Source organism: Sapajus apella, unplaced genomic scaffold (assembly GCF_009761245.1).
Source record: "Sapajus apella isolate SASKATOON/1434 unplaced genomic scaffold, GSC_monkey_1.0 scaffold19, whole genome shotgun sequence".
In the NCBI taxonomy this organism is placed as follows: Eukaryota; Metazoa; Chordata; class Mammalia; order Primates; family Cebidae; genus Sapajus; species Sapajus apella.
This window is the reverse complement of record NW_022436959.1, coordinates 29546102-29573569: the sequence shown is the minus strand read 5'-3', so window position 1 is coordinate 29573569 and position 27468 is coordinate 29546102. Positions and strand designations below refer to the sequence as shown.

The 27468-nt window shown below is 37.1% G+C and overlaps 1 protein-coding gene across 2 annotated transcripts in view; it reads left to right on the top strand.

The window, feature by feature from the left end:
• UMAD1 (UBAP1-MVB12-associated (UMA) domain containing 1) overlaps positions 1 to 27468 on the top strand; it is a 244108-nt gene that overhangs the window by 17671 nt on the left and 198969 nt on the right. Inside the window, exon 2 of one of the 2 annotated variants that reach the window (XM_032286751.1) lies at positions 14127 to 14226. In XM_032286751.1, the coding sequence (XP_032142642.1) occupies positions 14145 to 14226 (82 nt within the window). In that variant the 5' untranslated portion in view covers positions 14127 to 14144. Of the gene's footprint in view, positions 1 to 14125; positions 14227 to 27468 lie in introns of both variants that reach the window. The other variant, XM_032286750.1, reaches the window with a different exon arrangement.

Below are 27468 nucleotides of genomic sequence, written 5' to 3'. Positions count from 1 at the left end.
GGTGTTTTTTCATTTTCAGAATGTAACACCTAATGAAATAGGTAGAAATTCTTATTATACTATGGTGTTATTTACACCCAAATCAAAATGGTTTTTTGGTGGCAGTTATGTAGTTATATTTGTAACTTTCCTAAAACATATAAATGTGTCATTGTGTCATTAATTTAGATAACTCATGATAACACTAAAGGCTGTAAATTGCCTTCTTTGTCAGTGATTGAGACCCAAATGATAAATTCTTAGTGCAGTTTGTTTATAAGCTCTCAAAAAGGCAGTAACCTTCTAAATTTCTGTGTCTTCTCAAGCTATTTAGCATCCTTCTTTAGGAAAAAAACTGTGGTTTTCACATGTATAGCAATAAAAAAAATCCTCTTGAAATTAAGATATTTTCTGACTGAAGTACATCACACACTAGGTGATCATACCCATTCACAGAGGAATAAGTTACAACACATTTTTTATTATTCACTGTTACTGTTCACACTGAAGAAAAGGGCAGAATTCTGAGAGTTCTCAGGTGAAGTCTGACACTCCCAGACCTAGAGGAATGTCTTTACCTAGAGAGTACTGCTGAGTGGTTAATGTTGAAAAAGAAATCCCTTTCTTGTAATGTCTTGATTCTCAACCAGGGGCAGTTTTGTCTTCTTGGAGACATTTTGCAATGTCTGCAGGCATTTTTGGTTGTCACAGCTGGGGAATAGGAGGGCACTTAGTGGGCTAAAGCCAGGGATGCTGCTAAACACGATACAGTGCTAAAAACAGCCTCCCACAACAGAGAATTATCTGGTCCCAAATGCTCAGAGTGGAGAGATTGAGAAACCTTGGTCTAATGTTATATGCGATTTTTCTTCCCTTAATTAGTAGATTGAGGGGAGACTTTATTATTCTGTTCTGTTTTTCATATTGTGAATAAGGAGCAGTAGAGTAAAAAAGCCGTTATTTCTTATCACTGCTAGGGCTACCCTTCTTGCTTCTGAAAACCACAGAGCATTCAGTTAAAAAGAAAATAAATACAAATCCTTAAATCCATCAACAATAAAACTAAAAACTTCCCTAACAATTCTCTGGTAGATACTTTGAGGCTCAAATTTATTCACAAAGTAATGGAGGAGAGTAAAGTTATTTGGTGTCTGTTTCACCCTAGTGAGGCCATCTGTATTCAGTGATAGAAATAGGATCTGACAAGAGGGGAGGTTCTGTTCTAAAATTTTCTTAGGCAAAGTTGTTAGTTTTCAAGATGACTTTATCATAGGGATATGGGAAGCAATTCTGTAGAGACGGTGCAGTTGTCCCTCGGTATCCCTAGGGGATTTAGTTCCAGGACTTCCTCCTGATACGCAAATCCACAGATGCTCTAGTGCCTTTTATTAAGTGGTGTAGTATTTGCATATAGTCTATGTGCATCCACCCATATTCTTTATCACTAAATTACTTAGACTATCTAATTCTGTGTAAATAGTTACATTTTAAAATTTGGGCTGGGCACAGTGACTCATGCCTGTAATCCCAGCACTTTGGGAGTCCAAGGTGGGCAGATCACTTGAGGCCATGAGTTTGAGACCAGCTTGGTCAACATGGTGAAACCCTGTCTCTACTAAAAAGTACAAAAATTAGCCAGGTGTGGTGGCAGGTGCCTGTAATCCCAGCTACTTAGGAGGTTGAGGCAGGAGAATCGCTTAAACCTGGGAGGCAGAGATTGCAGTGAGCGGAGATTAGATTGCACCACTGTACTTTAGCCTAGGTGACACAGCGAGACTCTGTCTCAAAAACAAAAAAGAAAATTTGTATTATTTTAAATCGTTGTACTGTTTTTAATTTTTAAATATTTTTGATTAACACTAGGATTGCAGGACCTATGGGAGTGGTGGGCCCGCTCTATTCTAGAAAATGAGTAATTTCAGGTTATGTAATTCTTGTTATGATATCAGGATTTACTATTATAGTAACAGCAGTACTTCCAGATAGTTCCTGGTAGTAGATGTCTTACATGCTAATGATAAGTAGCTGGCAGTTAAAATTATCAAATGAAAGCTCAGGCCTGCTCTCCATGGCAGACAGAGCCAGCTGTTAAAAGTCATCCAGTCGTGGGAATAAACTAGACTGTCCCTTCCCCAGTACTGTTTCACCTAGGATTTCCTGTATTGCATTTAAGGATTTCACGTTTGAAATCCACATGTCGCATTTGGGAAAAGCTTTTCCTGCCTTTCATTTAGTATAAAGTAAAATAAGAAAAGGTTTTAAATTATGAGGATCAAGAAAAAATAAAATAAATTCAAGAAAAAAGTTTGAGTTTGGCTCCCATGGAACCCTATACAGTGAAGTTCTCTGGAGCTCTTTGTATTCCCCTAGTTCTCCCTGGCTTGATGCTCTATAATTGACTTGTAGCTCACTGTCTTTCAACTTCCTAAGTAATTTAGATGTGCTATTTTGGCTAAAAGTAATAACATTTTAATTCTCAGTTGACTGAAAGCATCTATAAGGCTATATTAGAGAATTTTTATTTTAACTCACATAACTTCCCTTTTTAATGGCTGTTACATATGTATATGATGGGATATTACATTTAGGGGATGAATGAAAAGATTAGGGATGTTAAATTAGAGGACAGACTCCTTTTTATGTATTTTTATTAAAAATATTTTTGTAGGTATATAGTAAGTGAATATATTTAGGACAGGCTCTCTCTCTTCTTTCTTTTTTTCTTTTTTTTTTTTAAGACAGTTTCACTCTTGTTGCCCAGACTGGAGTGCAATGGGGCTATCTCATCTCACTGCAACCTCCACCACCCGGGTTCAAGTGATTTTCCTGCCTCAGCCACCCTATGGGATTACAAGCATGCACCACCATGCCTGGCTAATTTTGTATTTTTGGTAGAGACGGGATTTCTCCATGTTGGTCAGGCTGGTCTCGAACTCTTGACCTCAGATGATCTGCCTGCCTTGGCCTCCCAAAGTACTGGGATTACAGATGTGAGCCACCGCACCTGGCTAGGACAGGCTCTCTTAAAAGTGAGGTTGCTGCCAGCACTTTGTATTCTTCGGTATACACCATTGTAAAAGCTGCACAGTTGTATTCTGAGGGTGTTTCTAAGCTGCTCCAGACCAGTGGAAGTGGAGTGGAAATACGAGTTGAAGGAGAAAAAAGAACAATGTAAAGTCTCTTGCGGTTAGAAAAGAACTTGTTCATGTATTTTTAAAATGGTTGATGGTGAGTGTTAAAATGTTATGGTGTTTAGATTTCATTGGGTAAAGTTAAAAGAAAGATATAATTATTTTGTTTCAACATGTAAATATTTATAGTATGCTAGAAACTATGTCCTTTATAATTTTCAGTGGGAAGTTTTAGATGTGAACTTTAAAAGTGCAAGAGGGTGCACAATTTTTTCAAAAAAATTCAAAGGGGCGTGTGAATGCCCTTGTATCATCAGTGGCTTTGAAAAAAACTTTTTTGCCTGCAACCCAAACTGAAAAATAGATTTCTTATCATAAATCAGCACAGGCACCCAATGCAAATGTTTATAAAGCATTAGTTACTATATGTGATGCACTCAGACAATCTTTTTGCCTTCTCTTTCCCTTCCTATTACTCTTTTTTTCTTCCTATTTTAATCCATTAAAAAAAATAATAATCTGGTCTTGACCTGCTAACTTGTTTACTTCCACTCAAGGATTGGGACTTGCAGTTTGAAACAAACACCTGGATCTAAGATACAGTTTTTTGTTTTTGTTTCATTTTTTAAAAGTCTGTGCATAAATAAGAGAGGTGGAAATTAAACTTATATGAATGCTTCAATTTAATTAGTTTCCAAGCTGTTCAGTGGAGCTGAAAAGTGACATCAGTTTAAATGTCTTTCTGTGCTTATCCTCTCAGACAGCTGTACCTTTTCCCCATTATACCAATATCAAAAATCTACGAACTAAAAAACCTAAGTGGGATGGGAAAACGGGGAGAGTCTTTATGTAATCCTAATTAGTAGTCTAACTGATGCTAAAGGATACATTTTAAAAGAGGATTAAATCATGTCTTCACTATGAATCTAAAATCTGTTAAATACTGAACTTGTTAATTAAGGAGGGAACTAGTGAGATACTGCACCTGGTTCAAAAGAGAACTCAAAGCATCATCACACATTGATAAGCAAATAAGGAATGTTAAATTTATAAATGGATGCAAAATTGGTTAGTATTCCCAGGGCAATAACTAATGCATTTTACCAGAAGCATTTTTTATGGATAGGAATTGCATGGATGACTATCAGTTTTCTACAATTGATCTCCTATTCTTACAGAGTTATAAAATAGCCTAGTCAAAACAAGCAAAGGTGGGAATAACCTGAATGGGTGTGCTAGCCAGGATATCTACTTAATTCTAAAGGTTTAAACAGTTTTTCCTTTTACTGATTTAGGCTATTCCTAACCTAGATCTAAAACACTTTGCCACCTGAAGGCCAAGTCCAGTTTGTAGAGGATTCGTACCAGCTGCACCATATTTGTAAACATTGTGAATTTGTTGCTATTATTTAAAACCTAGATTTTTACATAATATCTGGATTTCCAGTTTGTCTTGGAAAATCTGATTGAAATGGAATTTACTATTATTTTTTTAAGGTAACCTTCTTTTCCCTACTTCCCTTTTCTTATTCATAATATCACTTTTCCATATCATTTCTGTACATCCCTTCTTTTCTCATTCGAACTTCACCCGTCTTAATCCAGTCCCTTTTCACTATAATTTTCTAACTCCTTGACTCCAGGCTCTCCTCAGTCAGTCTCTCCAGCATGCTATTTTACATTTAATCTCGCTTAAACACTTTGCTCAAGACTCCAGACTGCCCAGTAATGTCCAACAAATCTTGCTTTTCCACTCTGAATATGCTGACACTTTCCTGACGCTTTCACCTCATCAATAATTTATTTCTTCCCTTCTTTTGCAGTCTTGATTTCTGTTGCTTATCTATATGTTCCTTTCTCTGGTGAGGTTAATCTCTTTGCCCTCCTCTATACCAACTATGCTTTTTGTTCATGTTGATCCTTCCTACAGGAAAGGTCTTTCTTCTCTTCTTTGTTTATTCACATCAGATGAAGTTAAACTCAAGGCTGCCTAGTCTGTGAAGCCTACCAGATTTCTAATTCTCATTGATTTTTATGCCATCTAGTGCTGTTTTAAGTGGTGTATTCTTATCAGTCAAGATTAAAGCTACCAAAAGTATGGCATACTTTCCTATATACTGTTTTGGTATCTCTGAAGAGCAATTAGTAAACTTGTTATCTAAATTTTTATATTTGTATAGTCATGCATTTCACCATACAAAAGGAGGAAGATTAAACATTGTTCAGGATTTTAATTTTTCAGCACTGTAAAATTTACATATTTATTGGATTTGGAAGAACAATGTGTGGGTGATATATTTATACACACAAGTGCGCACACACACACGTACACATATATTTACGTTATTCTGTCTAGACAGTAGCTGCATCAATTACACAGGAATTTCAGTCTATTTGCTATATTTACATTAACTAGTAGTCTGTTGAAATTCAAAGGAGATAATCAAATTGAGAAAAATATGTTGCTTTAATCCTTTTGTCATGGATAATATTACTTAAAAGGGAAGCCTTGGAGTAATAGGAAAAAAGAAATATATTCTTGTGCTCCCCTACCTCTATTCAGAGCAGTAGGATCTGCCCTGCTAAGAAGTCAGGCATGTCCTTTAATATGCAGTCTGTATACGATTAAAAGTGAATAAACTGTCCTTTTATTTTTCAGTTTTGTGTGATGCATGGAGAAAAGAAGCATTTTGCTTTTTTACAAAGACTGTCCCTGTAACACACAGTGGCTTAAGAGGTTTGAGACAATTTTTTGAATAATTGTGAACTAAAACTTATATATGACATCTAATTGTGTTAATAATGAATTTTTAAAGAACTTATTGAGGTATTATGAGTAACAGATATTGAAAGTATACAATTTGATGAGTTTTAATATATATTTATACCACTGAAACAGTCATTATAGTTGATAATGAACCTATCCATCACTTCCAATAGTTTCCTTCTACTCCCTTGTTATCTCTCCTTCCTTTGCTCTCCTCCCCATTCAACCTCTGATCTGCTTTCTTTCACTGTACATTAGTTTGTATTTTTGAGAAGTTTATATAAATTGAATTACTATGAACTTTTATTTTGTCAGGCTTCATCAGCGTATTTTTTTTTTTTTTGAGATTCTTGCATATTGTAGCATATACCGCTATTTTGTTTTCCTTTACTGCTGAGTGGGATGGATATGGCAGTTTAAAAAAATCCATTTAGCTGCCGGGCGCGGTGGCTCAAGCCTGTAATCCCAGCACTTTGGGAGGCCGAGGCGGGTGGATCACGAGGTCAAGAGATTGAGACCATCCTGGTCAACATGGTGAAACCCCGTCTCTACTAAAAATACAAAAAATCAGCTGGGCATGGTGGTGCGTGCCTGTAATCCCAGCTACTCAGGAGGCTGAGGCAGGAGAATTGCCTGAACCCAGGAGGCGGAGGTTGCGGTGAGCCGAGATCGCGCCATTGCACTCCAGCCTGGGCAACAAGAGCGAAACTCCGTCTCAAAAAAAAAAATCCATTTAGCTGTTATTGGACATTTGAGTTGTTTCCATTTTTTGATTATTATAAAAAAAGCTGTTATAATATTTGTATATAAGTGGGAACATATGTTTTTGTTTCCCGAAGGGCTAAGTTATATGGTAGATATATGTTTACGTTTTTGAGAAACTGCCAAACTCTTGTCCAGAGCGGTTGTACTCTGTTACCCTTCTACCAGCAGTGTGCAAGAGTTCCAGTTGCTCCATATCTTTGCCAACACTTGGGATGAGACAAGTTTTTTTGTTTGTTTGTTTTGTTTTGTTTAGACAGGATCTCATCGTCCTGTCACCCAGGCTGATGTGCAGTGGTGTGATCATGGCTCATTGCAACCTTGACATCCTGAGCTCAAGCAATCTTCCCATTTCAGTCTCCCAAGTAGCTGAGACCTCAGGCACATGCCACCACACCTGGCTGAGTTTTGTATTTATTGTAGAGATGGGTTTCACCGTGTTTCCCAGGCTGGACACAAACTCCTGGCCTCAAGTGATCTGCTCACTTCAGCCTCCCAAAGTACTGGGATTACAGGTGTGAGCCCCTGTACCCAGCTAGGGCTGGTTTTAAAATATTTTAATATTTTAATAAATATTTTAATATTTTAATAAATATTTTTATTAAATATTTTTAAATATTTAAATATTTTAATATTTTTATTAAATATTTTTAAATATTTTAATATTTTTAAATATTTTAATAAATATTTAATGGTATCTTACTGAGATCTAATTTACTTTTTCTTATTGACTAATGATATTGGGCATTTTCCATGTGGTTGTTTGGTGCTCATGTATCTTCCTAGGTGAAGTGGCTGTTCATATTTTTGGCCAGTTTTGAGTTTTTTTTGGTTATTGAATTTTAAGAGGTCTTTATATATTCTTTATATACATTATTTGTCAAATATGTGATTTGCAGGAATTTTCTCCCATTCTGAGGTTTGGACAGGTGAAGTTTTTTTTTTTTTTTTTTTTGAGATGAAGTTTTGCTCTTGTCGCCAAGGCTGGAGTGCAATGGTGGGATCTTGGCTCACTGCAACCTCTGCCTGCTGAATTCAGGTGATTCTCTTGCCTCTCAGTCTCCTGAGTAGCTGGGATTACAGGCGTGCACCACCACACCCAGCTAATTTTTGTATTATTAGTAGAGACAGGGTTTCACCATGTTGGCCTCTAATTCCTAACCTCAGGTGATCCACCCGCCTCAGCCTGCCAAAGTGCTGGGAATACAGGCGTGAGCCACTTCACCCTGCCAACAGGGAATTCTTTATACCTCACCTGTATTGGGGTAGGTCCAGGATCCCTGTATTTGAGTATTAAGATTCATTATGGGTTGGGTTCTAGCTCAGTTAGGCAAGTTGCCACTAGCTAATAATGGATTTTTAAGAATAAAATTTGATATGTTTTCTTATATAAATGTAAAATTTGCTCATTGTAGACAATTTAAAAAATATGGAAAATTACAGAGAAGGAAATGAGACTGGAGTATGGTTGGGAACTCCAGGCAGAAGTCCAGCTGTCAAGGCCATGCATGTCAGAAGCAAGGGTGCTCCACATACTTGGAGCTTACCACATACTGCAGGACTATATAGACCTCCTCCACTTAAATTATTCTTAATTCTAGTAAGGATTGCCTCAGAATTATGATGGGCTGAGGTAGCAATTTGTTTTTCCTAAATGTTAGTTCAGTGCTACATCTGCAGTGTTGGATCAGTATCTGGACTATGCACTTAATAACTATTTGTATTATAGAAGTATGTAATAAGTGAAGGTCTTCATAGATGTTGTACAGTAAGTAAATGTCTTCACAGGATAGAGCTTAGCAAGGCTTGAGAAAGTAGGGATTGAAAAGACAGAAATGGAATTAATCAAATGTATTTGACTAACATTGAGAAATATTATATTAAAGAAAGTCCAACACAGATGTCCTAAATGTTAAGAGTTCCTGGCCTGTGATGCTTTACTGATGAAAAGCATTCAGTCCTGGTGCCAGTAGGATTTGGTTTAAGATTATGTTCTACTCTACTAGCTGTGTAAACTTGGACCAATACTTAACCTAGTTTTTTACTTCAATTGTTTTTTGTTTGTTTGTTTGACACAGGGTCTCGCTCTGTTGCTCAGGCTGCAGTTCAGTGGCTCACTTTCACCTCTCCCTTCTAGGCTCAAGCAATCCTCCCACCTCAGTCTCTTGATTAGCTGGGACCACAGGCACACACAACCACACCTGGCTAATTTTGTATTTCTTGTAGAGACAGGATTTTGTCATGTTGCCCAGGCTGGTCTGAAACTCTGGGGCCCAAGCAATCTGCCTACCGTGGCCTTCCAAAGTTCTGGGATTACAGGTGTAAGCTACCATGCCTGGTCCTACTTCACTTCTTTTACTTATCTGAATAATTGTGTATACCTGGGGGGTTATCATAAGGATTGCAGGAGATGGAGCATACAGTAGTTCCTTCTCTTATCTATGGTTTTGATTCCTACTGTTTCGGTTACTTATGGCAACTGAGTAAAAAAATGGATGAGTACAGTACAATAAGATATTGTAAGAGAGGAAAAGAGAGGGACCATAAACTTTTATTTCTATATATTGTTATAGTTCTATTTTATTATTAGTTATTGCTAATCTTTTACTGTGTCTAATTTATAAATTAAACTTTATCATAGATATGTACATACAGTAAATTCTCACTTAACATCATGGATAGGTTCTTAGAAACTGACTTTAAGTGAAACAACATGTAATGAAACCAGTTTTACCGTTGGCTAACTGATACAAGCAAGAGTTAATTCCCTATGGCATATTTCTGGTCATAAAAACATCACCAACTTGGAAATAAAGATAAAAAACTTCTATAATGTTAAACACTGAAATAAATGTTAGTGATACTTACATTTAAGAATTATTAATAAAACAAGCAAGATAATTATTTACCCAATTATTCTAGTTAAGTGCTACAGGTAACCAGAGGCTATTCTGGCAGCTTAAGCCTTGAGGCAGGAACCAGCTCTGGACAGGACACCACTCCATTGCAGAGCACTCACACACCCACCCACATTCACTGAGAGAGGAACCATGTAGACATGCCAATCCACCTAGTGGACACAGATTTGGGATGTGGGAGGAAGCCGGGGTACTGGAGAGAAAACCCATGCAGACATGGAGAGAATGGGCCAGCTCTAAACATACATAGACAGTGGTCCCAGCTGGGAATCAAGTTTCTTTTCTCGTCAACATTAAAATGAAGGGTCACTATTTAGGGGACCTTTTGTATAGGAAAAAACATACTGTATATAGGGTTTAGTACTATCCTTGGTTTCAGGCATCTACTTGGGGTCTTGGAACATGTCCTCCATGGATAAGGCGGGGACTATTGTATACCGTATTTTCATACCGGGTCTGACTCATTGTAGGAACTCAGCAACTGTTAGTGGCATTTGTAGTTATTCCCCTTCGCCTTTCCAGTTACTAGTCTTAGGCACGGTAACTAAATCTTACTGTACCCCTTATAGAGGAGATATCTAAGAATGGTATTTACCAGTCCCTCCCTCCACTCTAGAGTAAGTTATTATACCACTGTGTGTTTTTGAATGATATGAAAAGAATTATCATGGGATTAAGATAAGCTGATTGCAGATTTTAGTGTTTTAATATATGCTCTTTTCATGCATGGAGGGATTACTGAAGATAGGTGGTTAGACTGACATTAGGTACCTAGTGGTATGAGTCTTTAGCATCAGCAGCAGTATTGGTCATACAAGGGATTCCTGAGACTCTTATTGTAAACTAGAAGCATGTTCCCATAGAACATCATCTTGAGGTGGACTGTAGTTGAGGAAGGAGCTAAGTTGGAGGTCAGGTTGATGGGGTGATAGACATGAGGGTGACTCATGCCTTTGTAATAACTTCAGAACTGTCTGAAATTATCCAAAGGAAATCTTTGCTGACATTCTTAATTCTTTTTTTACATTCTCTACTTTGTTTGCCTTATTCCTGACCTGTTTTTTCCCTGCCTACAAGTTTCTTGACTTCTGGAGCCTATATTATCCCTCCTTCTATTGGGATATGATAATGTTCTTATGTTCGGAAGTGACAGATTGTAATGTTATGCTTTGCCAGTAAGTCATGCTGTGTAACAGGCTGCTGTAGCCAGTGTGTTCGAATGTAATGTTTTAGGTCATTAAAAATTTAAACGTTTCACTTAATTACTTGTTATAAATTCATTACACAATACTTGGGTTAAAAAGAGGTTATTTTCTTATACTACACTTGAGTTTACTCTGGCTTTTATAACAATATATCTAAACTTTTGGGGTTTGAGAATGACTTATTAGAACTACTTTAGTGATATCCATGTTTGTTCCATTTCTGACTTGTGGCCAGATGTGAAAAGACTTTGGAAATTTGAGTCCTTCTATTTAAAAGGCTGTTACTCATATGTTAGAAGAGTAGCCACTTTCTAAAGGGTTTCTCTCCATATCCACAAAAGCCCTTATTTTAGCATTCTAATGACATGTGGCACAGTGAACAAGGGAAATCACATGGCCACATCTAGCTCCAAGGAGGGAAGAGAAAACTGTCCTTTTATGTTTCCCTAAAACACAGCTGGTAAACAGCCCTAATGATTCTGTGGTTCTCATTTGTGTTCACCATATTCAGATCTCTCTCTCTACTACCATAGGCAAAGTAACTCACCCCTCCCAAAGACAGTCTGTCTCATTCCCGCCTTCAGTTACAGCATCGTGCTCAAAGTTCAGTGCCTCTGGGTGATATACAAGAGTCTGTTCATCATGTTCAGATGTTATACCTCTTGATCTGGAGACTTCATGAACTAAAAAGACAAGTAACTTGTCCTTCCTTTCCCCTTACACCCTGGTAGGACTAACTGGGAGGCATAGTTGCCAAAACCTCTCCGATTCAGAAAGGCAAATGGTAGGAGAGAGACAGCAGTCAAAAGTTGTAGCAGTTCTGCAATTCCCAGTAGAATTTTGGGGGACCCCTATCTTGGGCCCAAGAATGTTTCTTAATTATGTCCAGATTCTGCTTCCTGGGAGAGGCTCCTCATCCATTGTCCTCCATACCATTGGGTTCACCCTCTTGGAATTTTTTCCTTTCAGTAACTTCCTTGGCTACAACACAAATGGGCATTGGGCCTCCTTGGGGGCTGAACGGTTTTCTCTGGCAGCCTCTTATCTGTAGAAAATTGCTGTCTAAAGGTTGTTTTAAGTATTCAATAATCATATTCCTCTTTGAATTGAGACCAGATTATTTTTGCAGTACAATTCTCAAAAATTTTGTTGGCTTCTTATCTACTTTACTTCAGTCAGCTTGATGTGTTAATAGCAAGACCTAAAATTTTTGCTAGATATAATTCTTAGAGTTCCTGTGTTTCTTATCTTTTTCACCTCTGTGCAGGCCCCTTCCTTCTCTTTATTTACTTGAGGATATCTTGGCTCTACAAGGCTTCAGTCCTTAGTCTCTTTTTTTCTGATCCATTTTATCCCAAGTGAAAGAATTTACTGAGTGCCACATTAGTCTACACTGAGGTTTTAATATCAGCTATACCCTTTATTTGATCCTTAGCTGAGGTTCAGTTTTAATCAGTTGTTGTTCCTTAAAGGCCTTCTCAGTTTTGTTTTTAACTGTTTGGGTTTGAAAAGTAGTTGCCTCTTCCAATTGTATAAGTCATTTAATTTGAACTCTATTTTCTTACATTCCTGCTTGCAAATGAACTCTTTCCTGAATTCATTTTTTCCTTGTGTGGGTTTCCCTTTATCTTATTCAGTTACTTTTGTTCATTTGATTCCTTGTCTTTTCATCCTTTTCTTTTGCTTTTTCACCTCATCTTTTTTTTTTTTTTTTCCACCAGGTTCATTAGACACCATCTCTCCTTGATCTCTGTGGAGAGTGCCAAACTATTTTGAAAACGTTTCTTTTGTATCCATTACTATAACCAGTAAGCTCTTTCTTCAAGGATTTCAGAGGCTGTTCCTTTTCTCTTATTAGAACATTTTCTTCTTCACCTAGGTTGTGTTTTTCTTCTCTACTTTTTATTCCTTTTAAAACTGAATCTGCAAGATATGTTTGCTAGCAACAATTAAGTTCCTTTTACCACTCACTTAAGCTGGGATTCACTTCTTTGATCTACAGCTTAGGTCAGGGCAAACAGCACAAATCCCAGTATAATTCTCAGTTTCTAGAAGGCTTTACTCAGATTAAATCTTTATCTATCCTTCCTTCTTGATTTTCTGTTATGGGTGAAATATATGAGAACTAAAACTTGAAGCATTTTCTGCCACCAGGATTATTCTTTGCTTTCTCTTCTGTTTTATGGCCTGTTAGGAACTGTCCTCAGAATCTTATGTGTCCTTGCATGTACCTTGCAACTTTCTCCCCATTTGTTTTCTAGAAATTGTTGGCCTGGTTAAATGTATAACAATTGGAATAGTAGGAAGAGAGGGGTGTGTGTGTGTGTGTGTGTGTGTGTGTGTGTGTGTGCACGCGTGCTTGTATTTGTGCGTGTGAGCATGTGTGTACTAGGGATGGTGCACAATAATCTCACCAACACAAGGATCTGCACTGATGGGAATTTAAAGTTGGCTGCAGTTTTACGATGGGTACTGATATGCTTTGGTTCTATGTCCCTACCCAAATCTCACCTTGAATTGTGTTAACGCCCATGTGTCAAGGGCAGGACCAGGTGGAGATAACTGAATCATGGGGGCCATTTACCCCGTGTTGTTTTTGTGATAGTGAGTGAGTTCTCATGAGATCTGATGGTTTTATAAGGGGATTCCCCGTTGGCTTGGCACTCATTCTCTCTCCTGCCATCCTGTGAAAGGGTGCCTTCCCCCATGATTGTAAGTTTCCTGAGACCTTTCACATGGGTACCAATAACTGGCACCAATATTGCATGGTTGGTGCAAGTTATTGGCATCCATGTGAAACTGTGAGTCAGTGAAACCTCTTTTCTTTATAAATTACCGAATCTAGGGTATCTCTTCATAACAGTGTGAGAATGGACTAATACAGGTACAGTGCTTGAGTGTCTAAATTAGGTAACCATCAGAAGAGGATGTTTCAAATGTTTTCTTTTTTTCATGTGGCCTTAGTTTTATGAGGCTTAAGGTAGTTGTGGCATAAAAAGAGACCTGGACTTTAAATTTTTTTCTATTACCCAAACCAATATCTGTTTTATAGTTAGCAAGCCCCTTCCAGATTCTTGTATTATCTGTTAATTTGCATTTATATGTAGGGATTTCCTGGGTTATTTTCTAAGTCTTCAGAAATTGAGAGAGGTTGCACTGTGAGCTTCAAGGGATACAGGAGTTTAAACTGGAAGATCATTTTCTACCTTTGTCTGCTGACACCTAGAGAAGGCTCATGCATGTACATCTGGGCATAGAATTCCTAAGAGTAATTGTGATATTTTTGTGCTTAACTTTTTGCTACAAAGGGTAAGAGTCTTACAGTTGCATCTACATTTGACACTGGGTAATGTTTCTATTTCAGGTAGCAGCAGCAGCAGCAATGTTTCACTTCTTCAGAAAGCCTCCAGAATCTAAAAAGCCCTCAGTACCAGAGACAGAAGCAGATGGATTTGTCCTTTTAGGTGAGTCTTTTTAAGAAACAAAATAATTAGATGAATTATGTTTTCTTTAAAAAAATTACTTGATTATATGATTGATTTTAAATTATTTCTTATAATTCAGAATTAATTTATGCATTACTTTTTAAAAAGTGAAATCTGTAAAGATAAAGGTCATCAATTACTTGGAATAGTGTCATCAAGTGAGATTTTTCTTGCATGTTGGTTTGGCTGTGTACACCAAATTAAATTTGTAAAATCACTTCTTTTTACCCCCCCTTTTTAACTGTGGAAACTTACAATCTTCAGGAAACTTACAATCTTCAAAAAAGTCTTAAAGAATTTTTGATGAATTCAAGTTCTGTCTTATAAATAGTACTAACTTTGTTTCATAAATTAGCATCTGAAATTAAATTAGGCATCCAGTAAATATTTGCTGAATGAAGTAGACTTTAAAGCCTAAATATGTTAGTGTTTCCTGTTTGTTAAGACTATTTTCTATTATAAAATTAATACCTGCCAATTTTAAAGATTTTTTTGGCTTTAAAAAATATTTCTTTCAATCAAATACAGCATTTTTCCCCAGGGGAATTCTGAAAAGTACAATTTCCTCCATGTCGTGTCACATTTCTTCCCCTGAAGAAAAGTTTTACACAAGGTCTCTGTATGCTCTTTCCAGAAATTCTCTTTCCCAGGTGTGGCAGGGGGTATTAAAACCCAGTATTTCCTTCTGGTTTTCATCCTCTTCCATGCTGGACCTCCTAACACCAAATTCCTGCTCCCTCTGAGAAGATTTACATTAACTCATATGGTCTTCACTCCCTGGAATGTTTCTCTGGGTCTCTTTTTCCAGATACTGGTTTCCCACCTCTTACTTCCTTATCTTGGCCCAGTCAGACTGGCATCTGCTAGCATCAGCCAATGCTCTGTATGCTTTGAGAAATAAGAGATGTTTCCCTTAGATGTAAGGGTAATCTCTGGGAGATCAGAATAGAGTTTTTCTCGTGGATAAACTTTACTATAGAATTTTCCATCATTTCTACAGCCAAGTTCTGGCAGGCCTGGGTGTTTTTCTGAATCTGTCTCATATGTCCAGGGGACAGGGGCAGTAGCTGGGAGATTGGTCAGAATTGTTTTCTTCAGACCAGATCCCTTATACCTGAGGTAAAATAATGGGGCTTAGTCTTTGACCGGGGCTGGTGATTTTTCTGGGTAACCTTCAGACTAGGATAAGGTGGGGTGTGGTAGGCTTGATTGCTAGTCCGATCCTTCCTTCTTAGTGTGTCATGGATTTATGCCTTGGCTTCTAAGTCAGAACTGACTCTGTCAACCCCAAGTTAAGTTCCTTGAAAACTGCCAGTATGACTTTCTTCACACTTCTTGAATTACCCTCACTAACAGAAAACTTCAGGGGTGCCTCAGGCCTCCTGTGAAATTCCTCATCTTCAGGATTTCATAATAAATTCTTCTCTCAGCATTTTTTCCAAAAAACCCTGGTTTTCTACTCTGTTCCGTATTCTTGACTTTAAAATACCTCTGAAGTCTTAACACATATGCAGGGAACTCTGCTTTTTTTTGTTTTTATTATACATGTATTTAAAATTTTTTTAAAAGTTATTTTTTGAGAAAATAGAGATGGGGTCTTGCCATGTTGCCTATTCTGGCCTTGAACTCCTGGCCTTAAACAATCTTCCCACCTCGGCCTCCCAAAGTGTTGGAATTACAGCTGTGAGACACCACGTCCAGCCTCTTTTCTGTTGTTTTTGTGTTTAGAAATTGACATTATTCTTTTTGATATCAAATAGCCATTTAAAGGATGTAAGTTGGGTGTACTGGCATCTTTGAGGGCACATAGGATTTCTGATGCTGGACCTTAAACTTTTTATTCATCTTCTTTATCCCTCCCTCTCTGCCACTTTGTAGGATTTCTGAGACAAATTTTAAGCCCCTCTGCAGTGGCTCCTGGAGTTGCTAAGATCTTCTCCAACTTCTGGTAGCAGGATGTAGTCTTGATGAGACATTCCACTGCATGTCTTGTAGCTACCTCAATAGAAGCCTGGTTTCCAGGGCCTTCTGCCTCAGGGTATTATCTACCATAGACCTCCGTCCCTTTCTAGGAAAGACTAGTTTGAGAAGTAGTCTTTCTTTAACTGAGCCCCAGAAGGCACACAAACTTCCAAATTTGGTATTTCATGAAGGAATTTCTGGGACCTTAATTACTCTAATACGCTCTCAGTACTAGCTGCTCCATCTGATATATCTAAGCTCTAATGATACTTTTTCCCAAAGGCTGACGTGCTGTATTTTGAGGGAGTTTTCCCAGGACTACCTTGGACTAGCATGATTGATGCTAGTTATTGGTACCCAGCGCCATATGTCTAGCAGTTGAACAGTCATGGTGAAGTATCACTTCTGTCATAGATCTAAGATAGCAGTGTAATTTGCAGTGCAGCTGGTGCTGCACCTCGTTCATATGACCCAAACAAGGCAGGCCCCCAAGATGTTGGCTGAGAGGCCTCTTTGCCTTTCAGCTCCTCTGTTTGCTGACTTTGTCACTGTTTAGCCTCATTTCCCCTCAGGTGCAAAGCTCCACCCCTTCACCATTTTCGTAAAAATCCTGTGTACATAATCTTTTGTGGGTGTCGTTACTCTGAAGTTTTCATGGTATCAATCAGCATCATCTCTGAGCTCTTCTTTCTCTTTTCATCACTTATACCCTCTTCCTTCTTCTGCAGGAGCATCTCAGAGGCTCTGCAGTGACATGCCATTGAAAGTGCTGACCCTGGGTCAGACCCCTGGGGTTGGCATCCTGCAACCATGACTTACTCTCTACCTTTGGCAAGTTATATGCCCTCCCCAGTACCACTTAGTATATCTAGAAAATGAGCACGCTATCAGTTCCTGCCCCATGAGGTTATTGAGGGGATTAAATTAGTTAATGTGTGTAAAATTCTTAGAACAACCCTGTGAGTGAGCTAATACTATTATATCACCATACACAGGCTAGGATTTAATGTTTCCAAGTTTCTCCAGCTAGCATGTAGCAGATCTGGAATTAGCCCAGGCAATCTGACTTCAGAGCCTATCCTCTAAACCACTGAACTATCCATTATTTTGTTTAAAAAAAAAAGTTACATCATCAGTTTTAATTCTGAGACATTATTGACATCTTAACCTCTTTGTTTTAAGAAAAAAAATTATATTCCCTGCAGTTGAAAACAGAAAGTGCTGTTTTTTGTTTGTTTTAATAAAAGAAGGCTGGTTGTTTTATTACTGTTCATAAAGTTTGGCTTTTATTTTGGCTAAGCCAAACCTTTTAACTTTTTATTATTTATTTATTTTATTTATTTATTTTTTGAGTTGGAGTCTCCCTTTGTCACCAGGCTGGAGTGCAGTGGTGTGATCTCGGCTCACTGCAACTTCTGCCTCTTGAGTTCAAGCAATTCTCCTGCCTCAGCCTCCCCAGTAGCTGGGACTACAGATGCCCACCACCACACCCAGCTAAGTTTTGTATTTTTAGTAGAGATGGGGTTTTACCATGTTGGCCAGGATGGTCTTGATCTCCTGACCTTGTGATCCACCTGCCTCTGGCTCTCAAAGTTCTAGGATTACAGATGTGAGCCACCATGCCTGGCCAATAATTTAAATATTTTTAAAATATTTCAGAAAACTCCTTGATGAAGTTGAGATTGGAAGATGATATATATTTTTTAATTAGTGAAAACATCCTTCAACAGTGAAAAACTTAACTGAATTGACAGATAAAGATCCTGACAGATTATTAGGAATATTGTTAATTGTCTTTAAAGTTATAGTTAATTGTCTGGTAAAGTCTTTTTTAAAAAATTGATTTGCTCTGTTAGATTGCTCTTTTTATCATATAATTCTGTACTGACATATAGAATATCTACTTTAGTCTCAGCATACTGTGTAAAAATATTTTGGAAAAAGTAAAGTAGGTCAAATGGTAAATAGAAAATGCTTTTACTGCCTTTATTAACATGGACACATACTTGCACACATCTATTTTGTTTTAAATTTTTTTGTTTTAATTATTATTAGTACATAATTGTTATGTATATTTATAGGGTACATGTGATGTTTTGACACAAGCATATAATGTGTAGTGATCACATCAGGGTAGTCAAGATATCCATCACTTCATGCAATTATTTCTTTGTGTTAGTAACCTTCAATTTCTACTCTTTTAGTTATTTAAAAATACACAATAAATCGGCCGGGTGCGGTGGCTCAAGCCTGTAATCCCAGCACTTTGGGAGGCCGAGGCGGGTGGATCACGAGGTCAAGAGATCGAGACCATCCTGGTCAACATGGTGAAACCCCGTCTCTACTAAAACTACAAAAAATTAGCTGGGCATGGTGGCGCGTGCCTGTAATCCCAGCTACTCAGGCAGCTGAGGCAGGAGAATTGCCTGAACCCAGGAGGCGGAGGTTGCGGTGAGCCGAGATTGCGCCATTGCACTCCAGCCTGGGTAACAAGAGTGAAACTCCGTCTCAAAAAAAAAAAATACACAGTAAATTATATAGTCACCCTATTGTGCTACCAAATACTAGATCTTATTCCTTCTACCTAACTGTATTTTTGTACCCCTGTCTATCCCCATTTTATCTCCCTCTTCCTGCTACCCTTCCTAGCCTCTGGTAACTCTCTGTATTCTCTATCTCTATGTGTTCAATTAAAAAAAAATTTAGTTCCCACATAGGAGTGAAAATGTGAAATTTGTACCTGGCTTATTTCCCTGAACATGATCTCTTCTAGTACCATCTATGTTGTTACAAAGGACAAGATTTTCTTTTTTATGGCTAAATGTTATTCTGTGGTGTATAGGTACCACCTTTTCTTTATCCATTTATCTGTTGATGGAGACACTTAGGTTGATTCTATATCCTGGCTATTGTGAATAGTACTGCAATAAACATGGGAATACAGACATTTCTTTGATATGCTGATTTCTTCTTTTGGGTACGTACCCATCAATAGAATTGCGGGATAATATAGTAGTTATGTTTTTAGTTTTTTAAGGAATCTCCATACTGTTCTTCATAGTGGCTGTACTAATTTACATTCCTGCCACCAGGGTATGAGGTCCCCTTTCTACACATCCTTGCCAGCATTCGTTATTGCTTGTCTTTTGGATAAAAGCCATTTTAACTGGGTCGAGATGCTATCTCATGTTGATTTTTATTTACATTTCTCTGATGATCAATAATATTGAACATTTTTTCATATACATGATCAATAATATTGAACATGTTTCATTTTGAGACATTTCTCAAAAAAGTCATACAGATGTTCAATATTATTGATGTGAATTTTTTTAGAGAAATGTCTATTCAGATACATGTGCGTGTGTGTGTGTGTGTGTGTGTGTGTGTGTATACACACACACACACAATTTTTTTTTTTTAAGAGACAGTCTCTCGCTATGTTGTTACCCAGACTACTTTCGAACTGTTAGGCTCAACCCACCTTCCCACCTCGGCCTCCCAAAGTACTGGGATTACAGCATGAGCTGCTATGCCTGGCCTATCCATTTTACAACTGGATTATTTTATTTTTTTCTATTGAGTTGAGTTCCTGTGTATACTGATTATTACTCTCTTGTCAGATGAGTAGTTTGTCAGTATTTTCTCTCAGTATGTGGGTTGTCTCTTCACTGTTGATTATTTCCTTTGCTGTGCAGAAGCCTGTCAACTTGATGCAATCCCATTTATCCATTTTTGCTTTGGTTGCCTGTGCTTGTGGGGTACTACTCAAGATATCTTGGTTCAGATTACTGTCCTGGAGCGTTTGCCCAAAGCTTTCTTCTAGTAGTTCCATAGTTTCAGGTCTTCGATATAAGTATTTTATCCATTTTGATTTGATTTTTGTATATGGCAAGAGATAGGGGTCTAGTTTCATTCTTCTGCGTATAGATACCCAGTTTTCCCAGCACCATTGATTTGAGAGACTTCCTTTTCCCAATGTACGTCCTTGGTATCTTTGTTGAAAATGAGTTGATCGTAAATGTGTGAATTTATTCCTGGGTTCTGTATTTGGTTCCATTGGTCCATGTGTCTGTTTTTATGTCAGTACTGTGCTATTTTAGTTACTGTAGCTTTTTAGTGTAATTTGAAGTCAGGTAGTGTGATTCCTCTAGTTTTGTTATTTTTACTCAGGATGGCTTTGGCTTTTCTCGATCTTTTGTGGTTCCATATAAATGTTAGGATTATTTTTTCCATTTCTGTGAAGAGTTGTATTGGTAGTTTGATAGTGATTGCATTGAATCTGTAGATTGTTTTGGGTAGTATGGACATTTTATCAGTACTGATTCTTCTAATCCGTAAATATCTTTGTAATTGTGTGTGTGTGTGTGTGTGTGTGTGTGTGTGTGTGTGTTTTCTCTTTAGTTTGTTTTCATCAGTGTTTTACTATTTTTATTTTAGAGATCTTTTACTTTGGTTAAATTTATTCCTAAGTATTTTATTTTACTGGTAGCTTTATGAATGGGATTACTTTCTTGATTTCTTTTTCAAATTGTTTGCTGTTGGCATACAAAAATGCTATTGATTTTTGTATGTTGATTTTGTATCCTGTAACCTTACTGAATTTATTAGTTCTGATGGTTTTTTAGTTGCATACACATGTATTGTGGTTAGCATATATCAATATAACTTATTTGTGACGTTATGTGCAATAGGTACACTACAGAAAAATAAATATATATTGTTGGTTTGTGTGTATTTGTTGGTGTCTAAATGATACAACTAAGTAAGGACTTATAAACATCATATTTGTAGCAACACCCTTTATCAATATGGACTCTTCAGAATTTGTTCGACTATCTCCTTATGTGGCTTTTATAACCTGTTTCTAGAAAGGTCAGAGTAAATTATGTTGTTTAAGCTATAAATTATCTGTTTTTTTCCACTTGAGAATACCTTTTCCCCTAGGTAGGCATTTCTGCTTAACACAAATAGGTTTTAGGTCACAATTATTAGATGGCATTGCAGAATTGATGGAATCAACACATCATGACTTGAAATTCAGGTCAGGGCAGAGTCTGGACACTTTGGGTAATAGAAATATCTAGGCAGTTCGTATACAGTTAGATTACATTTAGACAGCAAACCTTTCTCCCCATTAAGATTTCCAAAGCTTTTAGCCTTTGTAAAATGTCAAGTGTGCTGAATAAGAATAAGGGGAAAAAATCCTAGTAGAAAAACATCCTTTCCCTTGTAACCAGTTCCTATTCACTTAAGAAGGTAATGGCTATTCTTTCATTCGGTAATGAAGTTGAAGTAATCCTCCAGGGTACTCATTTTACACAAAAACAAATTGCAGTTTTCATTTGCATCACTGGGTGGCGATTTTTCATAGCCTTTTGCTACTGTTTAAAAATACAGCAAGCATGGCGCTATTCGTAATTACCAGGGTTTTCTTCTGTTATGACATGTTTAATTGTACTTTTAAGACATTATCTTTAAGTTGATTACAAATTTCCTAGTGTAGTGGCAAGCTCATAGTTATTTTAAATTAGGAAAAGGAGTATTGTATAAATGTTGGCATATAATTCCTTCCAAAACTAAGACAAAAGCATGAATTAGCTTATTATGTTATAGCAAAAAGAAGGAAAAATAATACAAAATCATAGGATATAAATGAAAAGGAACAATTTAGATATTGTTCTTGGTTCACTAATATTGTTGACCTAATATTAAATATAACTTTGAAACAGGCAGAATGAAATCAGGCAAACACTATTGTAGAGATTAAAGGAATTGGGTTACAGTAAAACTGAAATGCATCATGTTTTTCAGAATATGCAGGTGCTTCTTAAAGTAGGGCATAAGAACTTCTAGTTTCCATTAAGCTAATTATTTTGTATCACTCACTGAATTTAGAACCACAATATAATAATTCACAGTAGCTTCAATTTCACCTTTTAAAATACTTAAAAGCTATTGAAATGTGTAATTTAGCCTCACCTTCTGTTTTACAGTCTAAATGATCAATCAGATTTTGAAAGTAAGTTATTTTTAAGATTATCTCCTACTGATTTCTTCATTCTGGGAATCTAATCATGTATACATACTTTAGTCAAACAATCACATTTTTATATGGAAGTTTTAAAGGTAATCTCTTCGTCGCTGTGTTGTTTCCTTTATTTAAAAGTGGAAACTTAGCTGTGTACATAAAATTTTACATTCTAAGGAATGAGGGACAGTAAGTCACATTGATTCTGTGTAAGGTTGAAGGCTTTAATTAAAACAGTGACAAAAACTAAACAGGTTTTCAACATGTGCTTGCTGTTTTTATTCCTTGTTCTTACAAAAAATGTTTACCAGCTTATTAAAAAATTAGAGTGTTTTATGGATTAAAAAGCAACTTGCCCTATCACTATCTCCTTACCCATGTATCGGGATAGCCAGAAAAACTCAATTTACATTTATTTTACTTAGCAATTTTTGTGTTTTTACTTTTGAACTTTAAATTGTAAAGAAAGTATGCCAGGATTTTTCAACTAACTTCATTATGTAGATGCTTGTTTTTCTATTAAGAAACGTGGAGTGGTGTGTCTAATGGAAAGAATTAACAGTATTTTCATTCACTGTTAACTGATTCTGGTTTACCTGTTAATCTAGCAGCATTTCAGTTTCAGTTTTTTGGAGGTGAAAAAGTTAGATTAGGCCATCCCCGTGTGGGATGGGCCATCCCCATGTGGGATGCACCACCCTCAACTCCTTGAATGTACAGTAAAAGGCACTTGCATGAGGGAAGTGGGGGGTGCCAACTGTACTGAGAGGCAGAACTGAGCCCTCTGTTTGGCACAATTAATTGTGGGAAAATCGTTCATTTTTTTCTGGGGCTTAGTGGACTTAGATGACCTAAATGTAAATTAGGGATCTATCTCTCTAACTCTATGTTTCTAACTCTCCTGTGCATTAGAGGGTACTTAGAAAAAAATACTGGTGCTGGGACCCATTCCTAGATTGTGATTAAATGGCCCTTGGAGTAGGCCCAGATATTGATTATTTTCCCCCAGAGTTCTTCTGATGATCCTAGAGTTCATGCAAGGCTGAAAAGCACCACAGTTTACTCTCTAATTTAGTAATTGTACATCATCAAATAATGTGATACAATACTTTGAAAAACGTTTCATAAAATACAAAGCTACAGTTTCTTTTTTAGTTGAGCCTTAATCAAAAAGCAAATAAAACCACAGAATTTCTGGGTAATTAAGTTTCCTTCAAGATATTAAATCATTAAATAGAAAAAGAGCAGACAGCTTCATACATAATTATAAGAAATGAAATTTATTTTCTTTTTTTTTTTTAATTTTTTTTATTTTTTTATTTTTGAGTCGGAGTTTTGCTCTTGTTACCCAGGCTGGAGTGCAATGGCGCGATCTCGGCTCACCACAACCTCCGCCTCCTGGGTTCAGGCAATTCTCCTGCCTCAGCCTCCTGAGTAGCTGGGATTACAGGCACACACCACCATGCCCAGCTAATTTTTTGTATTTTTAGTAGAGACGGGGTTTCACCATGTTGACCAGGATGGTCTCGATCTCTTGACCTCGTGATCCACCCGCCTCGGCCTCCCAAAGTGCTGGGATTACAGGCTTGAGCCACCGCGCCCGGCCATTCTTTTTTTTTTTTTTAGATGAACTTTTTGCTCTTGTTGCTCATGCTGAAGTGCAACGGTATACTCTTGGCTCACTGCAGCCTCTGCCTCCTGGGTTCAAATGATTCTCTTGCCTCAGCCTCCCAAGAAACTGGGATTACAGGCACGTGCCACCATGCCTGGCTAATTTTTGTATTTTTAATAGAGATGGGGTTTCACCATGTTGTCCAGGCTGGTCTGGAACTCGTGACTGCTGGTGATCTGCCTGCCACAGCCTCTTAAAGTGCTGGGATTATAGGCATAAGCCACTGCGCCCAGCCGAAATTCATTTTCTATGAGTAATATACAGTTTTCCCTTGGTATCTATGGGAAATTGTTTCCAGGACCCCTACTTATACCCAAATTCATGGTTGCTCAAGTACCTGAAATAAAAAAGCCTAGTGCTTGCTTATGACCTACTTACATCCTCCCATACACTTTAAATCATCCCTAGATTACTTAAAATACCTAGTACAATGTAAATGCTATATAATATGTAAATAGTTGTTTTACTGTATTGTTTGAGGAATAATGACAAGAAAAATAACCTGTACATGTTTAGGACAGATGCAATTTTTTTTTTTTTTGAGACAGAGTCTTAAACTCTGTCACCCAGGCTGTAGTGCAGTAGCACAGTCTTGGCTCACTGCAACCTCTTTCTCCTGGGTTCAAGTGATTCTCATGCCCCAGCCTCCCAAGTAGCTGGGATTACAGGAGTGTGCCACCATTCCCGGCTAGTGTTTGTGTGTGTGTGTTTAGTAGAGATGGAGTTTCACCATGTTGGCCAGGTTGGTCTTGAACTTCTGGCCTTGAGTTATCCACCTGCTTCAGCCTCCCAAAGTGCTGAGATTATAGATGTGAACCACCACGCTTGGCAACCACAAGCAATTTTTTTCTGAATGTTTTTGATCTACTGTTGGTTGAATCCACTCATGAGAAAATCATGGATACGGAGGGTTGTTTTTGAAACCTTAGATGTTTTTTTGAAAAATCAGTGAAACAACTGGGAAGCATTTTGTTAAATTAATTATACAATGTGAATTCCAAGTGATCTATGACTCTTTTTGTCTTTAGCCATAGTACATTTATGAATTAAATTTATGTGAAATTATTTGACAGATTAACACCCATAAACGTTTCCAAGCAACATCTGAGGTACTTTTAAAAAATCAGACTAAAGCATTCAAGCAGTCATATTTTTAGTACAGTTATTTGGGGGCAGTTGACTGTTTTACTGTGATACTATTTCCTTAAGGGGTGCTTATTCCATACAATATCTGTAGGGAAAACATTTTAGGTATGCACACCATATTATGTAAATAGAATTTCTCCAACTGTTTCCTTACAGGTTTTACTAATGCTATAACTTCACATCTTGTCAGATTTAACTCAAAAATTATGGTGAGTGTTTTTCATATTTAAAGTTGATTATTTCATTATATTGAGGAAATAATGAGGAGGAACATCTAAGTAAAATGCACAGTATGAATATTCTACTTTGTATGAGTAATTCATATAGGGTTGGAAAACCTGAATGTCTTTCTGGTAATCTTAGTACTACAGTATTCTTTTATAGTTAAGCAGTTGTCATATTGAACTGTTTTTTTTATTCATTGTATGCAACCAATGCATATTATGAAGGGAATAATTGTTGGGCTTACACATTAATCTTCAGAACTATGAATTTCTAAAAAATTTAAGTGTTGGCACACTTGGTTTCTCAGGTTGGCTGCTTGACCCTCTTCCAAGTTGTACTTTTCCTCTTTTATTTCCTTTCCTTACTGTTCTAAAGCTTTTTAATAACTTTTACTCCTGTTCTGAAAAAAAATAAAATTGTCTTCTTCCTTCATTATATCATGATAGAATTATGGTCTTATCTTGGAAGAACAGTATCTCATAAAATAAGTAAGAAGAATGTGGTAAATTGGTGTGATTTCATCTTTTTTTTTGAGTGTAGTAATCGGTAAGTGAACAGGTGCTCTGCTGCTTGGTACTGATGCTGTAGATTTCTGGGCCTGATTCACGCCTAGTGAAACAGAATCTTCAGCTCTATAGCCAGAGAATCAGCATTTTAAACAAGCAATGCATTTAGTGTAGCTACTTGGGAGGAGTTGATTGCTTTACTCAACAGTATTTTTATGCATACTGATGTCTGAGTATTTCTGGAATAATTATTTGCATAAGGTATGGTAGGGCAGCAAAACCTTTCTAGGTGGGGGGGGGGCAGATTGTGTAAAGTTATATAGCTTCAGAAGAATCTGATACATAGGCAGTGCCAGTATTCTTGGCTGAATAGAGTGAGTGTATCAGGACCACTATTGGGAAATGTGTCTAGAAACGTGGTTTGTGGGCCCTGTGTGGCATTCTCAAATGTTAGAATGTTATCCCACTAGCAATAAGGAACTATCAGGCCAATTTAAAGCAGTAAAGTTATGAGTTTTGTTTTGTTATGTTTTTTCTTAACAGAAATTTATTCACGATTTTTAAAAATGGAGATAATTTATACACTTTTTTAAAAAAATGGAGATAATTTTTATAGTTTCAAGATTGAAAATTGTCTTTTAATGAAAAAACAAATTGCAGCATCATGTCCTGAATGCATCACTGAGAAAGCATGCATGTATACCCATACCAAGTTGACAGAGTAAGTCAGAGAAACAACAACAACAAATTAATAAACTTTTCAGAACCATCATGTTGCAAGTTATTTTTGTGAACACCTGAGAATTAGACCTTTTAAATCTTCTGTAGCTTCATTGTGATATGGGCAGACACCACTAGTCCCTCCATATCCGTTTCCCCCTTTATCTTGCCATTTGGCCATTTTCCAGTTAGGTATGAAGACTATGATGAAATTTCTGGCCAATGGATATAAGAAGAAATGTTGTGTTGCAGATTCCAGGCAACCTTTTAAAAATACACTGCTGTGTACCTTCCTTACTCCTCTCCCCTGCCCCCACTTCCCTTATCCTGGAATGTGAATATGATGATTATCTAGAATTCTAGCCATCATCTTAGACCATGAGAACTAGGGTACATTGTGAGGATAGCTGAAGAGTGAAGTCAAAGAGTTGTGAAGTTGCCATACCAGTCCTTTGAACTTTCCTTTGAGCTTCCTTTATGTGAGACACAAAGTTCTATTCTGTTTGAGCAACTATTTTATTTTGTCATTTGCAGATGAACCAAGCCATAAGTAATACAGGTACTGAACTGGAAATAATAGTATTTGGATTCTATTTAAGTTCTGTCATTTACTTGCTGTGTGATTTTGAACAGGCTACTTACCATTTCAGCCTCATTTTCTTTTTCTGTGAAATGTTAATGATATCATGGTGTCTTCATTACATTATTAGAGGAGATGAAGCAAAAGGAAACTGTACACAGATCTGCACCGACAAAAGGGAGTACAAAGAAGTTTTAATTCTCTTGCTGACTCTGAGCAGTTCAGTGAAATGCTTGGGAGAATGATTCTGAGGTAGCATTTAGTTTAGCTGAAAAGAATTTTGAAATCACTAAGGATGTATGTTGTAGGCAAAGGATTGATATACACCCTACCAGGGCCACATACAAGCCTTCCCTCATCTCAGACTTGAAGGCCAATC